General features: G+C 33.3%; 4 protein-coding genes across 8 annotated transcripts; all 4 read left to right on the top strand.

Annotated features, from left to right (window-relative positions):
- Positions 1-1820: 1820 nt before the first annotated feature.
- Positions 1821-2348, top strand: LOC125220863 (PRA1 family protein B3-like; the record flags this gene model as incomplete). Its single annotated transcript, XM_048122995.1, has 1 exon — positions 1821-2348. A coding segment is annotated over one exon (456 nt), but the record flags the coding sequence as incomplete, so codon positions are not given.
- Positions 2349-4423: 2075 nt separating this feature from the next.
- Positions 4424-8330, top strand: LOC125223147 (TRAF-type zinc finger domain-containing protein 1-like). 4 transcript variants are annotated; one of them, XM_048126151.1, is made up of 7 exons: positions 4425-5110; positions 5248-5322; positions 6182-6317; positions 7035-7175; positions 7243-7364; positions 7931-7986; positions 8050-8330. In XM_048126151.1, exons 2-7 carry the CDS (start codon positions 5273-5275, stop codon positions 8094-8096), a joined length of 552 nt encoding a protein of 183 aa, XP_047982108.1. In that variant the 5' UTR covers positions 4425-5110; positions 5248-5272; the 3' UTR covers positions 8097-8330. The 4 variants fall into 4 exon arrangements, with proteins under 4 accessions (XP_047982106.1, XP_047982108.1, XP_047982109.1 ...); XM_048126152.1 differs by having other exon boundaries at positions 4436-5110; positions 7931-7965; XM_048126149.1 differs by having other exon boundaries at positions 4424-5110; positions 7931-8330.
- Positions 8331-11739: 3409 nt separating this feature from the next.
- On the top strand, positions 11740-13021 carry LOC125220862 (probable disease resistance protein At1g59620). The gene is made up of 2 exons (XM_048122994.1): positions 11740-12867; positions 12968-13021. The coding sequence occupies exons 1-2, from the start codon at positions 11740-11742 to the stop codon at positions 13019-13021; spliced, it is 1182 nt and encodes a 393-aa protein (XP_047978951.1).
- Positions 13022-13059: 38 nt separating this feature from the next.
- On the top strand, positions 13060-16361 carry LOC125217812 (putative late blight resistance protein homolog R1B-16). 2 transcript variants are annotated; one of them, XR_007175819.1, is made up of 3 exons: positions 13060-14495; positions 14693-14756; positions 16142-16361. XR_007175819.1 is itself a non-coding variant. In XM_048119351.1 (2 exons), the coding sequence occupies exon 1, from the start codon at positions 13099-13101 to the stop codon at positions 14458-14460; it is 1362 nt and encodes a 453-aa protein (XP_047975308.1). In that variant the 5' UTR covers positions 13060-13098; the 3' UTR covers positions 14461-14495; positions 14693-14904. The 2 variants fall into 2 exon arrangements, 1 of the variants encoding a protein (XP_047975308.1); XM_048119351.1 differs by lacking the exon at positions 16142-16361 and having other exon boundaries at positions 14693-14904.
- Positions 16362-17596: the final 1235 nt, after the last annotated feature.

The raw sequence follows: 17596 nt of genomic DNA, 5'->3' as shown, positions 1-17596 counted from the left end.
ACTCAATTACTATCTGGAAAAATAAAGGGTTTTGGAAGACTTTTGAAAACTGAAAACAAATAAAAACATATAACAACTAAATGCAGATAAAACACGGAGATAAGCGATAGAGATAAGGGAATCCCAGGGATGTGCGTTCACAGTTATGGTTATACAAATTCCGGATTACAATACCCTAACACAGTTTTTACTTTGATAGAACGAGTCACCTAGCTTATGCTCATGCGATGCAAACGTTGATTACAAAATTAGGATTGTCAATCCTAACACGTAACTCCATAAAGCTCCTAAGACCCTTGAAAAGTCCTCACTCTCAATTAACGGTGTCGTTTTAAGGGAAGCTAACTGTAGCGTCTACTAAGTGGATCTAACTCGCTAGAACTATGTCACAGTTATGAAGCAAGCTATATTAAATCATACACGATTGTGTCACTCAATCATGAAGCATCAAGATTACTTAGGGAAAAAACAAAGTAAAAACAAAACGGATATTAAATAGAAAAAAGAATTGTATAACCAAAGTCGTTACTAACACATCCCTAGAATCCTATGAGTTTAGTTATACATGGTGAAATAAGCTAAACACATAGATTGAAAGGAAGACAATTTGAACATAAAACTAAAACAAAAAAAACCCGTAGGTTGAATCCTTGTCGTTCTTGATGTTCTTGAAATCCTTCTCCAACTCATTGCACAAGTGAAGTACTCTAGCTCTTGATCTCTTTGAATTATTTTGCAAGTAGAAGCTCTCTCTTTTGATGAAGCTTGAGGTCTTATTTATAGGGGAAAGCCAATCCTTGTTGTAGAAGGAAAAAATCTTCAAAATATGGTAAATCTTGGAGCAAATCTAGGGCTTCTCGGATTCGCCGCCTTTCTCCGGCGGGCCGCCGCACTGACTGGCCGGCGGTCGCCGGACGAGACTTTCTCTTCCAAGCGTATTTTTCCGAGGCATACCGCTGCATTGTTCCGCCCGCCGGGCGCCGCGGTCGCCGTACACATCATGCGGTCGCCGGTCCGTCGACTCAGATTTCCGGACTTTGCGTTTTGGCTCCCTTTTTCGGTTCAATTATGCACATTTCTCACAAAACACGTCAAAATACCAAAATAGACAAAATATATAAATAATGAACATGTAGAGTGACTTTGATATAAAAAACAGACCAAATGATGGCCTTAAAATAGTGCAAAATCCGAGTGTATCAATTTGCATAATAATCCATACTAGATTTTTGAAAGGTGTGGGGCCGGGTATATTATTGTTAATCTAGTAAATTTCAATTAAATTGTAGTAATATTTTATGCATAGAAGTGAATAAATTATAATATATTTAATAGTACTATCCCACTTGAATAAAAAATAATATTCCATTCAATCCAAAAGATAATTAAACTTTATGGAATCCTAGGCACGAAACGCAACACTTATGTATTAAAAAATAGCATAGGATTCAATTATGAAATATTAGTTATGATTATTCTTGAAATAAAATGTTCAACTCAAAGACAAATTTACAGTTTTTAATTTATTTTTGTATAAAAAAAAGCTTCAAAAATTGGAAGTTTGAACCAAGATCAAATAATTAAATTCCACCATGTTTAGATCATAGACAACTATCCATTTTTCAAGAGTGATAACTGATAACTGATAAACATAATTAATATTTTCATAATCACATTCTATAATAATACTATAAAACAAAGAATGAAGCTATTGAGAAAACACAAAGAAAGAAATGAGCATAATTGATGCGTTTTGTGCCTTTAATCCCGCGTTTAACGGACAGCAGAGTGTGATTAAAAGCAAGAGATCCAACTCTTGACCGGCTGAACCAACCACCAGCTCCGCCATGCTCCAGCCGTGGGCGGAGTTCCAAGACCTCTCCGCCCTTAGGCCTCCCGCCTCCCTCTCCGAATCGGTCTGCCGCGTCACCCAAAACCTCCGCTATTTCCGCCGAAACTACGTCGTTTTGACCATAATCATCTTCCTCCTAACCCTCCTCACCCGCCCCCACTCCCTACTCTTCTTCCTCTGCCTCTCCGCCGCCTGGATTTACTTCGTCCTCTCCCGCGACTATCCCCTCCACGATCACAGATTCGCCATCGGATTTCTCGGCGTCGTCACTTTGAGCGCGCTGTTCTGGAATCACTTCTGGACGAAATTGTTCCTTTCCTCGATGATCGGAGCCGCCCTCGCGCTCGTGCACGGCGTTTCGAGGCTGCCGGAAGATTATTCCATCGGTAACCCTAGCGGCGGATACCGTTACGCTACCTTTTGAGAGGTGAATCGTTTCAGTATTTCAATTGGATTATTTGCTATTTTAAATTAATGCAAGTTGCGTTTGTTCAAATTTTGTGCCTAAAATCGTTTTTATGTTGTTTTCAGCGATTCAATTTCATCAATATTCTTCATATTTATAATTAATTTTTTAATTAGTAGGAAAATACAGAATTCCACAACACTATTAAAAAATATACCTACATAACTCTATTTTACTCTGTCAATACTGAAAATAAATTAAAAATAAAAGTTGCACACCTCATGGGAAAAAAGAATTTGTTGATCTCATTATCCCATGAATTTATCGTTTTTAGCTTTGGATTGGACTTAAAATTCTCTAAGTTTTTAGCATTGCTCTTTGGACTCTGTATCGCTTTTGACTTTGCAAAATTCTCTAATTTCTTCTTCTTTCCCTTGTCATCTTCTGGCAATGATATCCACTTTTTGAACCCTGAAAATATACTCTTTTTCCCACAAGTACGACACTCATTTGATGAAAATAAGTCCATGTCGATAAACTAAAATATGTGATTTTTCCTAGAAATTATCTTCCATTAAGTACTTGTGTGTGAGATTGTAAAATCATTAATTAATCATGCGTTTAATTTTCTAGGACAAAATCTTGTGCGTTGGTCTCCACACCAGATTTATGAGAGGCGTGGGATGTATAGTATATTATCGTCTATTTAATGAAATTGCAATTAATTTGGAATATCTTATGCATAGAGTTGAATATAGTATGAAAATTAATACCATTGCTTGGGAACGAAACATATAAATATGCTACATGTTTGCAATATATTGTGTTAAATAAAAAGAAGTAAGATTATTCTCTAGGGTGATTTAATAACATTAAACGGGAACAAAATACTTATATTAATTTAGAATATTTTTTTGCATAGAATTGAATAGAACAGATTACGAAAGGTGTTGCGTATATTAGAACAAATTGTCGAAAAAATCACAAAGTTTAGAAAAAGTCTAATTATATCTTTAACATATATACCGAGATGTATCGGTTTCACGTTATTGAACTATTGTATCGTAAATTGTTCATGCATCAGACTTGTATACACATTGTTTGGCACATATATAGATATTGGTAGTGAGTGATTAATTCGTCAACATGGAGTTTCTGTTATAAGTCTGGACCATATTCTTGTCTATATTATCCATTATGGGATTATTCGGTTTCAAATATTATATTTCATGATTAAGTATATACTTATAATTGGTTCATGCAATTGAATCCCACAACTTATAAAATCCTGGATAAATAATCATGGGATAATTAGTCATAGTCAATCCCATCCAACTAAAATAATCTAACAACTTAATCCTAAATTATATAATGGTAGTACCATTTAATCTAGGAAACCAAACGCCATTTATGTATTATTAGACGATGACAATTATTTTTAACAACAATATACACTCATTTGAAAGAGCACTATAACGCTAGAGTCGCTCACTATCTAACATGGATCAAGATTTGACGGAGTAGGTGCAGCATACCTCGACGTAAACCCTCGAAAATCTGGGTCGTCGGCTTCCCATTCGATCCCATCGTCGAAGTTCTGAGCATAGCTCAACGGACTGTACCTAAAAGCCTCAGATTGCTTGCCACGCTTTTTTGACTTCAAAAACGGGAAACTTATAAAGCTAGAACTGTTGGTGCTGCTATCTTTGAGCTTTCTTTGGTTTCTTGAGCGTGAGAATACGAGTTTGAAACGCCCCCAGCATGAATGCATCTGATCTTCTCTTGAATCTTTGTCACCGTCGGGAGATGAATATCTGTGTTTCATTTGAGGATTTTTTGCACATTTCTGCTAATGTTTTTTAAGTTATGGGAAGAGCTTGTGGTAGAGAAAAATAGGAAGATATATCGATTTGAGTTTTTTTTAGGATAACAAGAATATTATTGTGTCCATAAAATATTCTTTTGTTTTTGGCTCTTTTAGTTTATTAAACGTGGGAATTGCATTATTTGGTTTGGTGGATGTAGTACTTGTAATTATTTGATACCTAACCAGATATTTGATTTTCTTGTGAATTATGGTCAATCAGTGATTTCAAATTTGTATTTGTCATTAACTTGATGGTAATTTGTGTAAATTGTTATCCAACACTTCATGTCATCAAACTATAATCATAGGAAAATTCCTTTTGTAATATCAAGTTCAAAATTTAAATAATACAACCCCATCAAAAGGAAAGTTGTGCATCTACCCAAAAACATGGTTTCACATTTCAATAGTGGATGAATGTTGCGGAGATACTGATGCTCACAACGCAAAGTTTGACATTTTGATTGTCGCAACTATCATCGAATTTGTGAGGTGTGCTAACAGCAAGACCTTAAATTCTACACGTAGTACTTAGCATTTTTAGAAGCACTGATTGTTCGATTTTTAGAACCCCGTCAAGTTCGTCGGTCACTGTATGCAAAACTCGTTTGATCTGTGAAGAAAAGCAGCAATCTGAGTGCATTAGCAGTGCGAAAAAATGAATTTTCTCAACTCCAGAGCCCATGATTTTGTCACGCGCTGAGCTAGCACGTGTAAAACGTCCCGACATTCAATCATACGAGCTGGTGCGGTGTCATCAAAATCTTCGTCGTCAAATTGGACTTCCTCTCTCTCATCTCACTCTCTCTCTTCCTAGTCCCCAAAAGTTTGTACGTACGCATTGTTAAAACCTAAAATCCTCTCACCTAATTTACTTTACATCCATAAATTTCCACATATCATTACTCAATTGGTTTAACCAATTTTCATACCGGGTGATCTGATCGTCCCTGTTATCGGAGCGCAGAGGAGGTCAATTCTTCCGGTAATCATTTTCCTGCGATAATTGATTACAATTCGATTGTGTTGACCTATTACTTCCGATGATCAATTTTTTGATTGTTTATTTGATATTTCGTGTCTGAATTTGTGAATATTGCTACTGGTTTTGCTGTGCGGCAGTGCTTTCCTGTTTTCAAAGAGGGGAATGGCTGGAGTTTCTGATGATGATCAGGTCACTAGCGTATGCGGTCACTGGTTAGTTTCATTTCCGATTTCCTTTTTTTTTCGAAATATTTATCTGTTTCTATTGTATGATTATGATTCCGAGTTTTATATCGTGGTCAATGTTTCTGTTGTGGATGTGGAAATTCGCATTTTATGTGGTCAACCATCATCTGATTGTTTGAGAAATTTTGCAGCTAGATAACTGTGGATGATTGAGTGATTACAAAATAAGATTATGTGCCTTGTGTTTGTGATATTGTGATTTGTGTTGAATCACAAGGTTTTTCTAATCACGTGTTGATTATCAAATTACAATGCTGGTGAGGACTTTCAGTGCGTCTCGAGTCTGTGTCAAATATACCGGCACGTTCATGTGATATGTGCAAAGAATTCTTTGCACTTCAACTCTTTTGCATTACTGCCGCACTTTCATGTACACAAATACATCTAAGCAATCATAGTAGTATGTTTTTGGTAAGGTCACATTCAGTTTCTATGTCAACCAAGATAACCATTTAAAATATAATTAAATCAGAAGTACATTTTTTCGTATTAAGTACATGCTATGGTGCAGTGAAATAATGTGATGTACTTGCTATTGCATATTACCGAGCTTGGCTTTCCTAGTTTGCTGTTTTAATCTAAGCAGATTGGAGCAGAAAATCTAACTATCTACTACCCTTGACTGCTGATTTAATCCTTTTAGTTATTATTTCAACCAACTGTTTAATAATCATCAATATTAAAGAAACTGTCAAATCTTCATTCTAGGAGTATTCTGGTTCATTTGCCTATGGATGCTTGATGAACATCCTTATGTTTAATGTTGTCCGCTTCAACCTTTTCAAATATCTACATTGTATGCTGAATTAATATTCATTCATTGCAGTGACAGAGCTATTCCATCTTCCAATATTGACTTGCATTTCGCTCACTGCTCCCGGAATCTGGAGAAGTGTAAAGTGTGTGGTGATATGATACCCCGAAAACATGCAGAGGAGCACTTTCTGAGTACCCATGCCCCGGTATACTGATTTATTTTCGCTGTTTAAATTCTGTGAAATTTATAAAGGAAATATATCTCTAGGAACAGGGACATCCAATAGATTGTGTCTTTGACATGGAATTGGCTTAATTCTTCATCACGTGCATAAATGATTATGGCAAATGAACATAATTTTGTATAAAAGAATGGCAATCTAAGACTAATTCTATTGTGTGGGAATTAAGAACTTGAGTGAGGAGAAAAGAAAGCCCGAGAAATGGACCAGCCATACTGCCAAATCTACTATAAATGTGAGATCAAGCAGATCTGCGAACTGTATACAAAATCTCTCGTAATTGAGTCTCAATTCATGAAATCAAAATATCATGTGTTTACTCCTCAAAATGTTTTCTATATGCACTGTTGATCCGTGTTCTCTTTTTAAAATAGAAATCTTTGTGTTTTATACTTTTACATCCCAACTATACTAATTATTCTAAAAAGTCTCCAGAAGTAATCAACTTTTCAACTCATTTATAGTTACTTCGGTTCAAATAACAATAGTTGTCTTGAAGAATGACTGCTTATAGTAGTATTAATTAATTACTATGACACTAATAGTTTAGAATGCTGTGTTGACTGAAGGATGATTTGTTTTTGCATCATTGTATTTGCACTTAATACATTTTTCTTGAGTCTCAATCGTAATTGTGTTGTGCAAGTTTATCGTACTCATGGCTTTTCAATTACTTGGCAGGTCTGTTGTTCCCTGTGCAGTGAGACTATGGACCGTGATATTTTAGATGTTCACAAAGGAGAAAATTGCCCGAAAAGAATTGTGACTTGTGAATATTGTGAATTTCCACTGCCTGCAATTGATCTATTGGAGCATCAGGTGGTAAGTTGTTAGTTTGATTTGTGATTTTCTTCATATGATTTAATGCGCTATTCATTGTTCATTTCAGGAAGTTTGTGGAAATCGGACAGAGTTATGCTACATGTGCCATAAATATATAAGACTTCGAGAGATGCATAGCCATGTAAGCAGATGCACTGGTCCTGTTAGAACCGTAGCTGAGTCATCAAGGTTAGTAGAATGTGATATTAATTTATTCAGCCTCTTGCTTATTATTTGATGTTTGGTTACTTTTTGTGTTTTAAAAATTATTTTCAAAATTTGAGGTATGTGATTTGATAGCCTGAATAGCACAATTTGAGGTGATATGTAAGTGGATATTCTTTGTTTTCAGAAGACTGCCAGAGATGTGGTTTTAGGTGAAATATTTACTAGTTTTCTTCAGGATCATTTTTATCGTGTTTCCTAGTTGGTAACTACCTGATAAGGTAGTATCCTGTTTAGGCCTTGAAAAAGTGTACCTGGGTTTTCATTTCTTCATAGTCGAGTCATTTTTCCATTTCGGAAAGTTTCTTCATAGTTGAGTCATTTTTATATATGGTAACCTTTTTCTCTTTCTTACTTTACTATCTCTTACTTTATTCTCTCTACTTTATTCACTTTATACTTTATTCTCTCCACATTTTCCTCTCTCTAACTTTTTTATCTATTTGTTTAACACACCCAATATTCCTTTCTAAAATTTCGTGCCTAAAAGTTTCGCCTCAACTATGAAGAAACGGAGGGTATCTTTGAAGGAACACGAGAGCACTGGAAAGGGAAAGGGCTGCAGGTGCTCCGAGGAGGCAACCGCGTGAGTTTTCACCTAGGCGTCTACTGTTTACTATTGCAATAACAGGGATTGCTGTTCTATTAGGTTCGCTTTTCTTCCAGAGGAAGCCAGGCCCCACTCCAGTCAACTAAGAATGCTTTTCTTTCTAGGCTACTACTGATTACACCATCTTACTTGGTTTTACGTCTAATGTTGGCTGCGCCTGTGTAATTACCGACATGGTTATACTGTTGAAAGATTTGAGCGCATGGATCTTTGTATCAATCGACAGACATTATTGTTCCATTGGGTAAATAGTCTTATTTGTAAAAAGGGAACCGAATCTTATTTGAACCGGGAAAGAATAAATTGTCTGTTCTTCCAAATGCATACCTACTTATCAGTATTATGTTGGTATGTTATGAGATATTCTTGAGTGTTTGTAAAATGTTTGCCAGTTATTGTGCTATTCTTAATTTTGAAATGGGAGTGCATGATAGGCCGGAAGTCACGGGAATTCAAAATCAAACAAGCCCTAATTGGATATATTACGGTTGGGCTATTTTGTTGTAGGGATGAAGATAGCAAGAATGAGTTGCTAATAATAATGTTTATTTCTCAATGAATAATTAACAAAGAAGAGACATTTATTTTTGTGTGAGAATAATACAGAAAAACAAAATGACAGTATCGGCGAAGGCACGGTGAAAAGAGAATAAAAAATTAAAGAAGCAAAAGCAAAAAGGCATAAAGAATGCTTTTGAAGCTTCTTTTGAATGAAGCATTGGTAATTCTGCATTTTGTTGGATAATTGTTGGCGCAAGAGCAACTTTGTGCTCTTAGCTAAGAGCATAGAAGTGGGTCCGGACTAATTTTTACTCATTGTCCTTAACTAAGAGCACAATATCTACATCCGTCTTAGCTAAGGATAAGCTCAAGGGTCCAACCATTCTATTATTCAATTTAAATAAAAACATTTCCGCAAATAAGGATCACCCCAAAATGTCCTCTAAACAAATACAGTATATTTTTCATTTCTGTCATAAAGGGATATTTTAAGCATATACAAAACTGTTACCAAAAGTGATATAATATTCTCTCATTTTCCTCACTCTTTATACTATTATTATTAATCAATATTAATATTATTATTTTAATATTATAAATTAAATAATTAATTTATTTTTTAATATCATTCAAATATACTTAATTAAAATTATAGTTATAATTATATTTAATTATTATTAAAATAATGTTATTGTTACCATACTAAAAACTAGTTAATTAATAAATAATTATTGTATAATTATTTAAATTATGAGCTGTATAATATTATATAATAATAACTGTTATTATTATTATTATTATTATTATTATTTTATATTAAATTAATAACTAATCAATATAGTCATAATAAAAATTTCAATAGTGAATTGTATTCATAATTATATAAACAATTGACTATTTTAAGTTAGGTGTTTCAATCTTAAAATGAGTATAAAATAATTTAATTAAAAATATTCAATTGATTTAATTAGTTTTTATTATGAATGCAATTAAAAGGAAAGAAGAGAAAGGAGAGAAAAGAAAAAAAATGAAAACATAAACCAAGGAGAAAAAAGAAGAAGAAATGAACTACATAAATGGTACTTGATCTTTATTTCATATCGCTTTTGGTACCTATAAATGACATTTTTTGTACTTGATGCAAATTTCTTCCCAAAATACCCTCTAAACAAATACATTTTCTCATTTATGTCATAGATGATATTTTGGACAAACATAAAATTAGTACCAAAAGTGATATTATAATATCTTCTCTCATTCTCCTCACTCTTTATATACTATTCTTATTAATCAATATTAATATTATTATTTTGATATTAAAAATTAATAATTAATTTAATTTTAATATCATTCAAATATAGTAAATTATAATTATAGTTATAATTATATTTAATAATTATAAATATATTATTGTTATAATATTGAAAATTAGTTGTAATTAATAAACAATTATAGTATAATTATATAAATTATGAATCACATCATAGTATTATGTAATAATAATAATAATAATAATAATAATAATAATAATAATAATAATAATAATAATAATAATAATAATAATTATTGTAAATTGTATTCATAATGATATAACGGGTTGAATATTTTTAGTTAGATGTTTCAGTCTTAAAATGAGTCTGAAGTAATTTACTAAAAAATATTCAATTGATTTAATTATTTTAAATAATTAATTTAACTAGGCATTTTGTTCTTGATTTATATTATGAATGCAATCGATATGTCTGTGTAAAAAACTAAAAGGAAAGAAGAAAAAGAAAATAAAAGAAAAAAGAAGGAAGAAGAAATATAAACTAAGGAGAAAAAAGAGAGAAGAAAGAAAGATAAAATACTAAAAAAAACGAAGAAAATGAAGAAAAAAAAGTATGAAGAAGAAACTAAAAAAGAAATAAGAAAGGAAGAAAAAACAATCACATATTTGGTACTACTATTTAATAGAAATTTCCAAAAATATCCCCCATAACAAAAAAAATCACATGTTTGGTATCTGGGATTATTTTTGTCACGAGGTAGCAAAAACGATATAAAATAAAGATCAAGTACCATTTATGTGCGAAAGTGAAAGATCAGGTACCATTTACGTAGTTCAGAGAAAAAGAAATAAAAAAGGAAGAAAAAATAAATCACATATTTGGTATATAATTGAAATTTCCAAAATATCATCCATAACAAAAAAATCACATATTTGGTACCTAAGGTTATTTTTGTCTCGAGTACCAAAAACAATATAAAATAAAAATCAGATACCATTTATTTACGAAAGTGAAAGATCATATACTCTCCATTTATATAGTTTACTCTATTTAAAAATGTTATTGACATTTTTAGTTTTATGGAGTAAGATTTATAAAAAATCAAAGCTCGATTTGTTATTTTTTCAATTATTTGAAGTTATAGAGATAATAAATTAATTTCAAATTTTATAAAATTAAAAATGTAAATAATATTTTTTTAATGTATTAAAATAAAATTAAATATATAAAACAAAATAAATAACCCTAAAAGTGCGTGAAATAAGGATGTTGCTCATTTGTTGTTTATTTGATTATTTGATGTTATGGAGAAAATAAATTTAATTTTAAATTTTGTAGGCTAAACTTTTTGGTACAAGTTCAAGAAAAGAATATTGAGTGTGTTAAATAGATAGATAGAAAAATAGAAAGAAAAAAAAAGGTAGAGAGAAAAGTAAAAAAATGAATAAAGTAGAGAGAATAACGTAAAAAGTGAATAAAGTTGAGAGAATAATGTAAAAAGTGAATAAAGTAGAAAGAATAAAGCTACTCTTCTAGTATTTTTTAAAAATGACAACTATCTTCATTTTGGATCGTTCCTTAAAAATAGAAACTTTAGAATCTTTCTATTTTAAGACATGAATCCCACAATCTACTAACTCTATTTTTGCTACTTTTTCTCTTTCTCAATCTTACTTTCTTCATTTTTTCTTTTCCTTTCTCTTACTTTACCAATTCTTTTTACTTATTTTACCAATTATGCATTAAAACTGTATCGTTTTAAATATTTCTATTTTTTGTATACGGAGAGAGTACCGTGAAATTACTCAACTATAATATAACTTTTAGAAATGAACGGAACGGAGGACTCCACTGCCTCAGTAATAAATGGAGGAAGCACTATTTGCCAACTGTCAAATCTCCTTTTTCTTGCCTGTTTTTTTCTCCACACAAAGCAAATTATTGGCGTAGACTTGAAATGGCTGATGAAGCTCTGGATTTGCTACTGCAAACCTTACTCCAAATCTATAAACGCGACGATGATCTGACCATCCGTCGTGTAAAACTTCTAATTATATGCATCCACGACAAAGCTGTCATTTTGATGCATTTTGTCCAACATTTTCCAGAAAAAGAAGTAATAAGGGAGGTAGCAAATACAGCAAAAGAGATTATTGAATATCTCTTCTCCCCACAGAATCTATCAGCTGATTGTGGATCTGTCAGACTTTACGATCAGTTGAGGGAATTGGAAGAGGAGCTCGACTCAACTGTCGAAGATGTGGTTGACTACATACGTCAACAGAGTGATTCCCCTGCTGTCGGTTCATCATCAGTATCTACACTCGAGAGTGAAGTTGTGGATCCAGTGGTTGCAACGGAGCTGATTGTCGTAAATTCAAAACGGTTCAGGAGATTAGCCGAGAAAATAGAGTCAAGTGACAGAGAATTAGCAGATGTAGATCCGAGTGATACACCTCCACTCACGATCAAAGATGTTGCGGTTGGTTTTTCTGAAGATCTAAGTGACTCTACTGCTGCTACATCATCATCAAGACCTGCATCGAGCAAAGATGATGTGGTTGTGGTTGGTTTTGATGAAGATATACTACAGATGATGGACCGAATAACTGACTATTCATCCTATTCCAACCTACAAATCCTCTCGATTGTCGGAATGGGAGGTATTGGTAAGTCCACACTTGCTAGACATATTTTTGATCGTACATTGATTAAGCAACATTTTGATATTCAAGCTTGGGTCACAATATCACAAGATTATAGTGTAGAAAGTATTCTCTCTCAATTACTAGCTTCACTCAAACGAAAAGTAGATCCAGTTGGAAGGGATTCGTCGAAAGGATCCCAAGCAGAGGAGGAAGAAATTTACAAAATCTTATGGGGGAGGAGGTATCTCATTGTAATGGACGACATTTGGAGTGCGGAAGCTTGGGATCGCGTACGGATGCTATTTCCTGACAATAGAAATGGAAGCAGGATCATACTAACCACAAGGCAAATGGATGTGGCTACTGCCGTATCGCACAATATTCATAAGATGGATTTCTTGGATGACCAACAAAGTTGGCGTTTGTTCCAACAGAAGGTTTTTGGAGATCAAAATTGTCCTCTTGAGCTACAAAGTGTAGGGAAAAAAATTGTAAAAGGATGTGGAGGACTGCCCCTCTCAATTGTTATTGTGGCAGGACTTTTATCGAGGATTCTTAGAACGCCAAAGATGTGGCAGAAAATTGAAGTAAATGATGGGCACTTGGGATCAATATTATCTTTGAGTTACAACCACTTGCCTCAACATTTGAGGAAGTGTTTCTTGTATATGGCAGCCTTCCCTCAATATTATGACATCCATGCCTCTGAACTCATCAAACTTTGGGCAGCTGAGGGCTTTTTGGAATGTCACAACGAATCTGAAAGAGTAGAAGTGGTGGCGGAAGAGTGCTTGGAGAATTTGATCAAGCAAACTCTAGTTTTGGTAACTAGACGGAAAAGGGATGGTAAAATTAAAAGTTGCAGGCTGCATAGTATGGTATGGGACTTTTGTGTGAGACAGGCCGGGCAAGCGAAGTTCCTTCTTTCTGTTACGGACTACTTCCCTAATCCTATCTTGAGAAGGCATTTTCTTCCACAAGTCCTTCAAAACCATCGTCGCATAAGTTTTAGTTGGCATGATCTTAATCTTAAAGACTCCATGCATAGCTCATGCACCAATTCTATTATATGCATCCCACAGAGAGGGTATAGGCCCAAAGGCTCTGTACAAAACTTTACTTCACTTAGGGTCCTTCATGTTTTACGTAGAAATGACTGTTCATATTGGGAACTAGGTCAAGTGTTTGAATTGATTGATCTCACGTACCTTGCTTCCAATATTCCTAATAGTATTGTCCCTCCAGTTATAGCAAAGCTTCAGAATCTGCAGACCTTAATTATTTACAGATCTGATGTTCGTTTGCCAGTGGAGATTTGGAGTCTGAGTCGGTTGAGACATCTTATCGCCTTCTCCTTTCATCCTTTACTTCTTCCTGAAGGAGTAACTCATTCTCTAAATAGCTTACAAACGCTTTCTGTGGCAACAAACTTTGTATGTAGTGAAAGGATGGTGGATATGATCCCAAACATCAAAAAGTTGGGAATATGCTACTCTGAAGAGAAATTTAGTGCAGGCTATTATCTTGGCAATCTTGAACATTTGCTTCGACTTGAGAAGTTGAAATTAAAGATGCAGAGTTCATCTGTGCCGCATCTCTACGGTCTTACTTTTCCCTTATTGATGAAAAAGTTAGAATTGAGTGGCAGATGGATTTCTTGGAAAGATATGACAATTGTTGGTTCGTTGCCAAATCTTCAAGTGTTGAAACTAAAGAACTATGCTTGCTTTGGGGAACAATGGGAAACCATTGATGAGGGATTTGGTAATTTGATACATCTGCTTATTGATGAATCAAATCTGAAGTATTGGACAACTGATAGTAGCCATTTTCCGAGGCTCCAGTGCCTAACACTTCATCGTTGTCCATACTTGGATGAGATTCCATATGATATTGGAGAGATTCCAACACTTCAACTGATTGAGGTTGATGATCATAGCCAATCTCTTTTGGACTCGGCAAAAAAAATACAAGAGGAACAATGGGAATACGGAAATGAAGACCTAAAAGTTCATGTTAAGCGGTCCTGATCATCTTTCAAACCTGACTGTGTGCTTCTTATCAGGTGAGGAATTCATCAAATTTGTGATGTTTAACATCTTTTTTTAACTTTATAGAAATAAGATTGGTAAACTAAGTAAGTGGTTATGAAAATGCACACAGTTTGCGAATAGATAGCTAAGCATCTTCCTATCTTTTTAACATTTCACAGTTTTTAGAATGTCGCTTGATTCCTGTCACTTTTTCTTCTTGTTTTTTCAGATGCAGAGCTTTGATGAGGCGGCTTAGCAGATATTATACTGATGAAAGAGGCAGAGAAATAAAGGTGCAGTGGTTGGTTATGTTTGTTTAAGTGTGAATGGTTGATAAACTCCTCCTTGCTTGCAAACTAGTTTCAAATAACTGTGAATGATAAATGTTTTGTTATGATGTTATAATGTATTTCTCAAAGTTAAATGTTTGTTTTGGATTAACATTTGTAGTTACATTTATTTATTCTACAATCAGATGCGATTGTTAACATAGGGATGAAATCAGCTTCTAGGAATAGGACTGGTTGAACATCAATTATGTTCACACAAAAACATTCAATGTACTATATCATGATCATACCATAGATTTTGTATCTAGAAATAGAAAGGAAAACAATCCCAGCTGCATAAGTTAGAAACTGCCTTAGTTTGAACAAGCTATGCTCAAAATTCTACTTAGTAAAAGCAAATTGAGATATTTCTTCACCTCACAGTCGGCTTCGGATTCCAGCAACAAACATTTCTCCAAATCGTTAAATGTGATGATGATCTCACCACTTGTGTAAAACTACTAGCTATATATGCATACACAAATTATATGCCATGAATTAGATTGAGGATCTATATCAGTATAATAATATCTTTTCCATAGGCCATATTATTTAAACTTGCCCAGACAAATATGATTCCGAGTTTTATATCGTGGTCAATGTTCTGTTGTGGATGTGGAAAATTGCATTTTATGTGGTCAACCATCATCTGATTGTTTGAGAAATTTTGCAGCTAGAAAAGTGTGGATAAGATTATGTGCCTTGTGCTTGTGATATTGTGATTTATGTTGAATCACATGGCTTTTCTAATCACGTGTTGATTATCGAATTACAATTCTGGTGAGGACTTTCAGTGTGTCTCGAGTCTTTGTCAAATATACTGGCACGTTCATGTGATATGTGCAAAGAATTTTTTGCACTTCAACTATTTTGCATTAACTTTCGTGTACACAAATACATCTAAGCAATCATAGTATGTTTTTGGTAAGGTTACATTCAGTTTCTATGTCAACCAAGATAACCATTTAAAATAGAATTAAATCAATAAATACATTTTTCGTATTAAGTACGGTTATGGTGCAGTGGACTAATGTGATATACTTGCTATTGCATTGTATTACCGAGTTTGGCTTTCCTAGTTTGCTGTTTTAATCTAAGCAGATTGGAGCAGAAAATCTAACTATCCACTATCCTTGACTGCTGATTTAAGCCTTTTAGTTATTATTTCAACCGACTGTTTAATAAGCATCAATATTAAAGAAACTGTCAAATATTCATTCTAGGAGTATTCTGGTTCATTTGCCTATGGATGCTTGATGAACATCCTCATGTTTAATTTTGTCCGCTTCAACCTTTTCAAATATCTACATCAGTACATTGTGTGCTGAATTGTTATTCATTCATTGCAGCGACAGAGCTATTCCATCTTCCAATATTGACTTGCATTTCGCTCACTGTCGGATCGGGATGTATGGGCCCTTAGGGTTGGGTTTCAACCTTTTTTGTACGAGAGATATGTAATTGCAACCTCTAACCAATAATTAGATCATGTTTATCGGCGGAGGTGATTGGCCTCCACCTCACTTTGCAATTGAAAAAAAAAAAGAATTGAAATGGTGGTTTGTCTCTCTCGTCGGCCATGGTCTGTTGGTTGCCAACCATCAGCCAGACGGTCTCTCCAATGTGTTGATGAATCATCTAATGAGATTGTGCCATGTGGCACAATTTCATTGGTTGATCTTATTTTTTAAAAATTAATTTATTTTTTATACATTATATTAAAAATTTATAAAAAATTCTACCAAAATTCATAATTTTTCATCGTCTATAAATAGAGACCACATTTGCTATAGTTTTGCATATAAAAAAATCTTATCTTTTCTCATATAATCCTTCTTCTTTGGTATAATTTCTTATTTTGTAGTCCTCTTTGTTGTTCATTATGAATAATGATGAGAATAACATATTTCCTTCCCGAATTTTTGATCATTCTCCAGATTATTTTCCTAACTTTGATGTTTTTATAATTTTTAGTTTGTTATTTATTATTTTTTTTATAATTTTTATTATGCAATAATAAATGTTTCATTCAATAATATTATTGTTAAAAAAATAATATATAATGTTATAGTTGGATGGTCATTAATAAACCATGAAAGTATATTTGATTGGGTTGGATGAATATTAATGATGGATAAGATGATGTAGAGGAGATAAAAATAAATTCAATATTAAAAAAAATGGACGATTTGGTTGGATGTGTTGGAATATTTGACACACAACATATAGAAACGCTCAACAAGAATGAAGTTATGAAGGTATGTGGGAATAAAAAGCTTCTAACAAAGGTATTACTCCCTCCGTTCCATAGTAATAGAGTCATTTTGCTATTTTGGTACATTCCATAGTAATAAAGTTATTCCATTTTTAGTAAAAGTCAACATATTTTTCCACACCTACTTTACTCTCTATTACTTTTCTCTTTCTTTATCTTTTTACCTTTTTCATTTTCCACTTTATTTTTCCTTTACTTCTAAGTAATTGAGTCTAGAAATCAACACGGACCACTGGTCCAGCAGTGTAGATCACCTACACATTTTCCTCCACTATTTCCTACTCCACTCCTCACAAACATGAATAATGGGCCTCTGATAAACGATCTTGAGAATTATTATCAACTAGTATCACACCTGTGCGATGCACGGATTAAGATATTTTGAAACATTAATTTTAGATTATTAATTAATTAAACTTGAAATAATTAATAAAAAATTATAAAAACTTGGAGAGCATTAATTCACAAAACATGAACGTGGACATTTGAAATAACATCATTTCATTAAGTTCTAAGTTCTAAGAAGAAT

Source organism: Salvia hispanica, chromosome 4 (genome assembly GCF_023119035.1).
Source record: "Salvia hispanica cultivar TCC Black 2014 chromosome 4, UniMelb_Shisp_WGS_1.0, whole genome shotgun sequence".
NCBI lineage: Eukaryota > Viridiplantae > Streptophyta > Magnoliopsida > Lamiales > Lamiaceae > Salvia > Salvia hispanica.
Note: the sequence above shows the minus strand (reverse complement) of the source record. Positions and strands in the feature narration are given on the sequence as shown.

Coding starts and splice junctions, on each gene's coding strand:
- LOC125223147 (XM_048126149.1), top strand. CDS start 5,273: ATGGCTGGAGTTTCTGATGATGATCAGGTCACTAGCGTATGCGGTCAC. Junction 5,323..6,181: donor ACTAGCGTATGCGGTCACTG/GTTAGTTTCATT, acceptor CATTCATTGCAG/TGACAGAGCTATTCCATCTT. Junction 6,318..7,034: donor TTCTGAGTACCCATGCCCCG/GTATACTGATTT, acceptor ATTACTTGGCAG/GTCTGTTGTTCCCTGTGCAG.
- LOC125220862 (XM_048122994.1), top strand. CDS start 11,740: ATGGCTGATGAAGCTCTGGATTTGCTACTGCAAACCTTACTCCAAATC. Junction 12,868..12,967: donor GGCGTTTGTTCCAACAGAAG/GTTTTTGGAGAT, acceptor TTATTGTGGCAG/GACTTTTATCGAGGATTCTT.
- LOC125217812 (XM_048119351.1), top strand. CDS start 13,099: ATGGCAGCCTTCCCTCAATATTATGACATCCATGCCTCTGAACTCATC.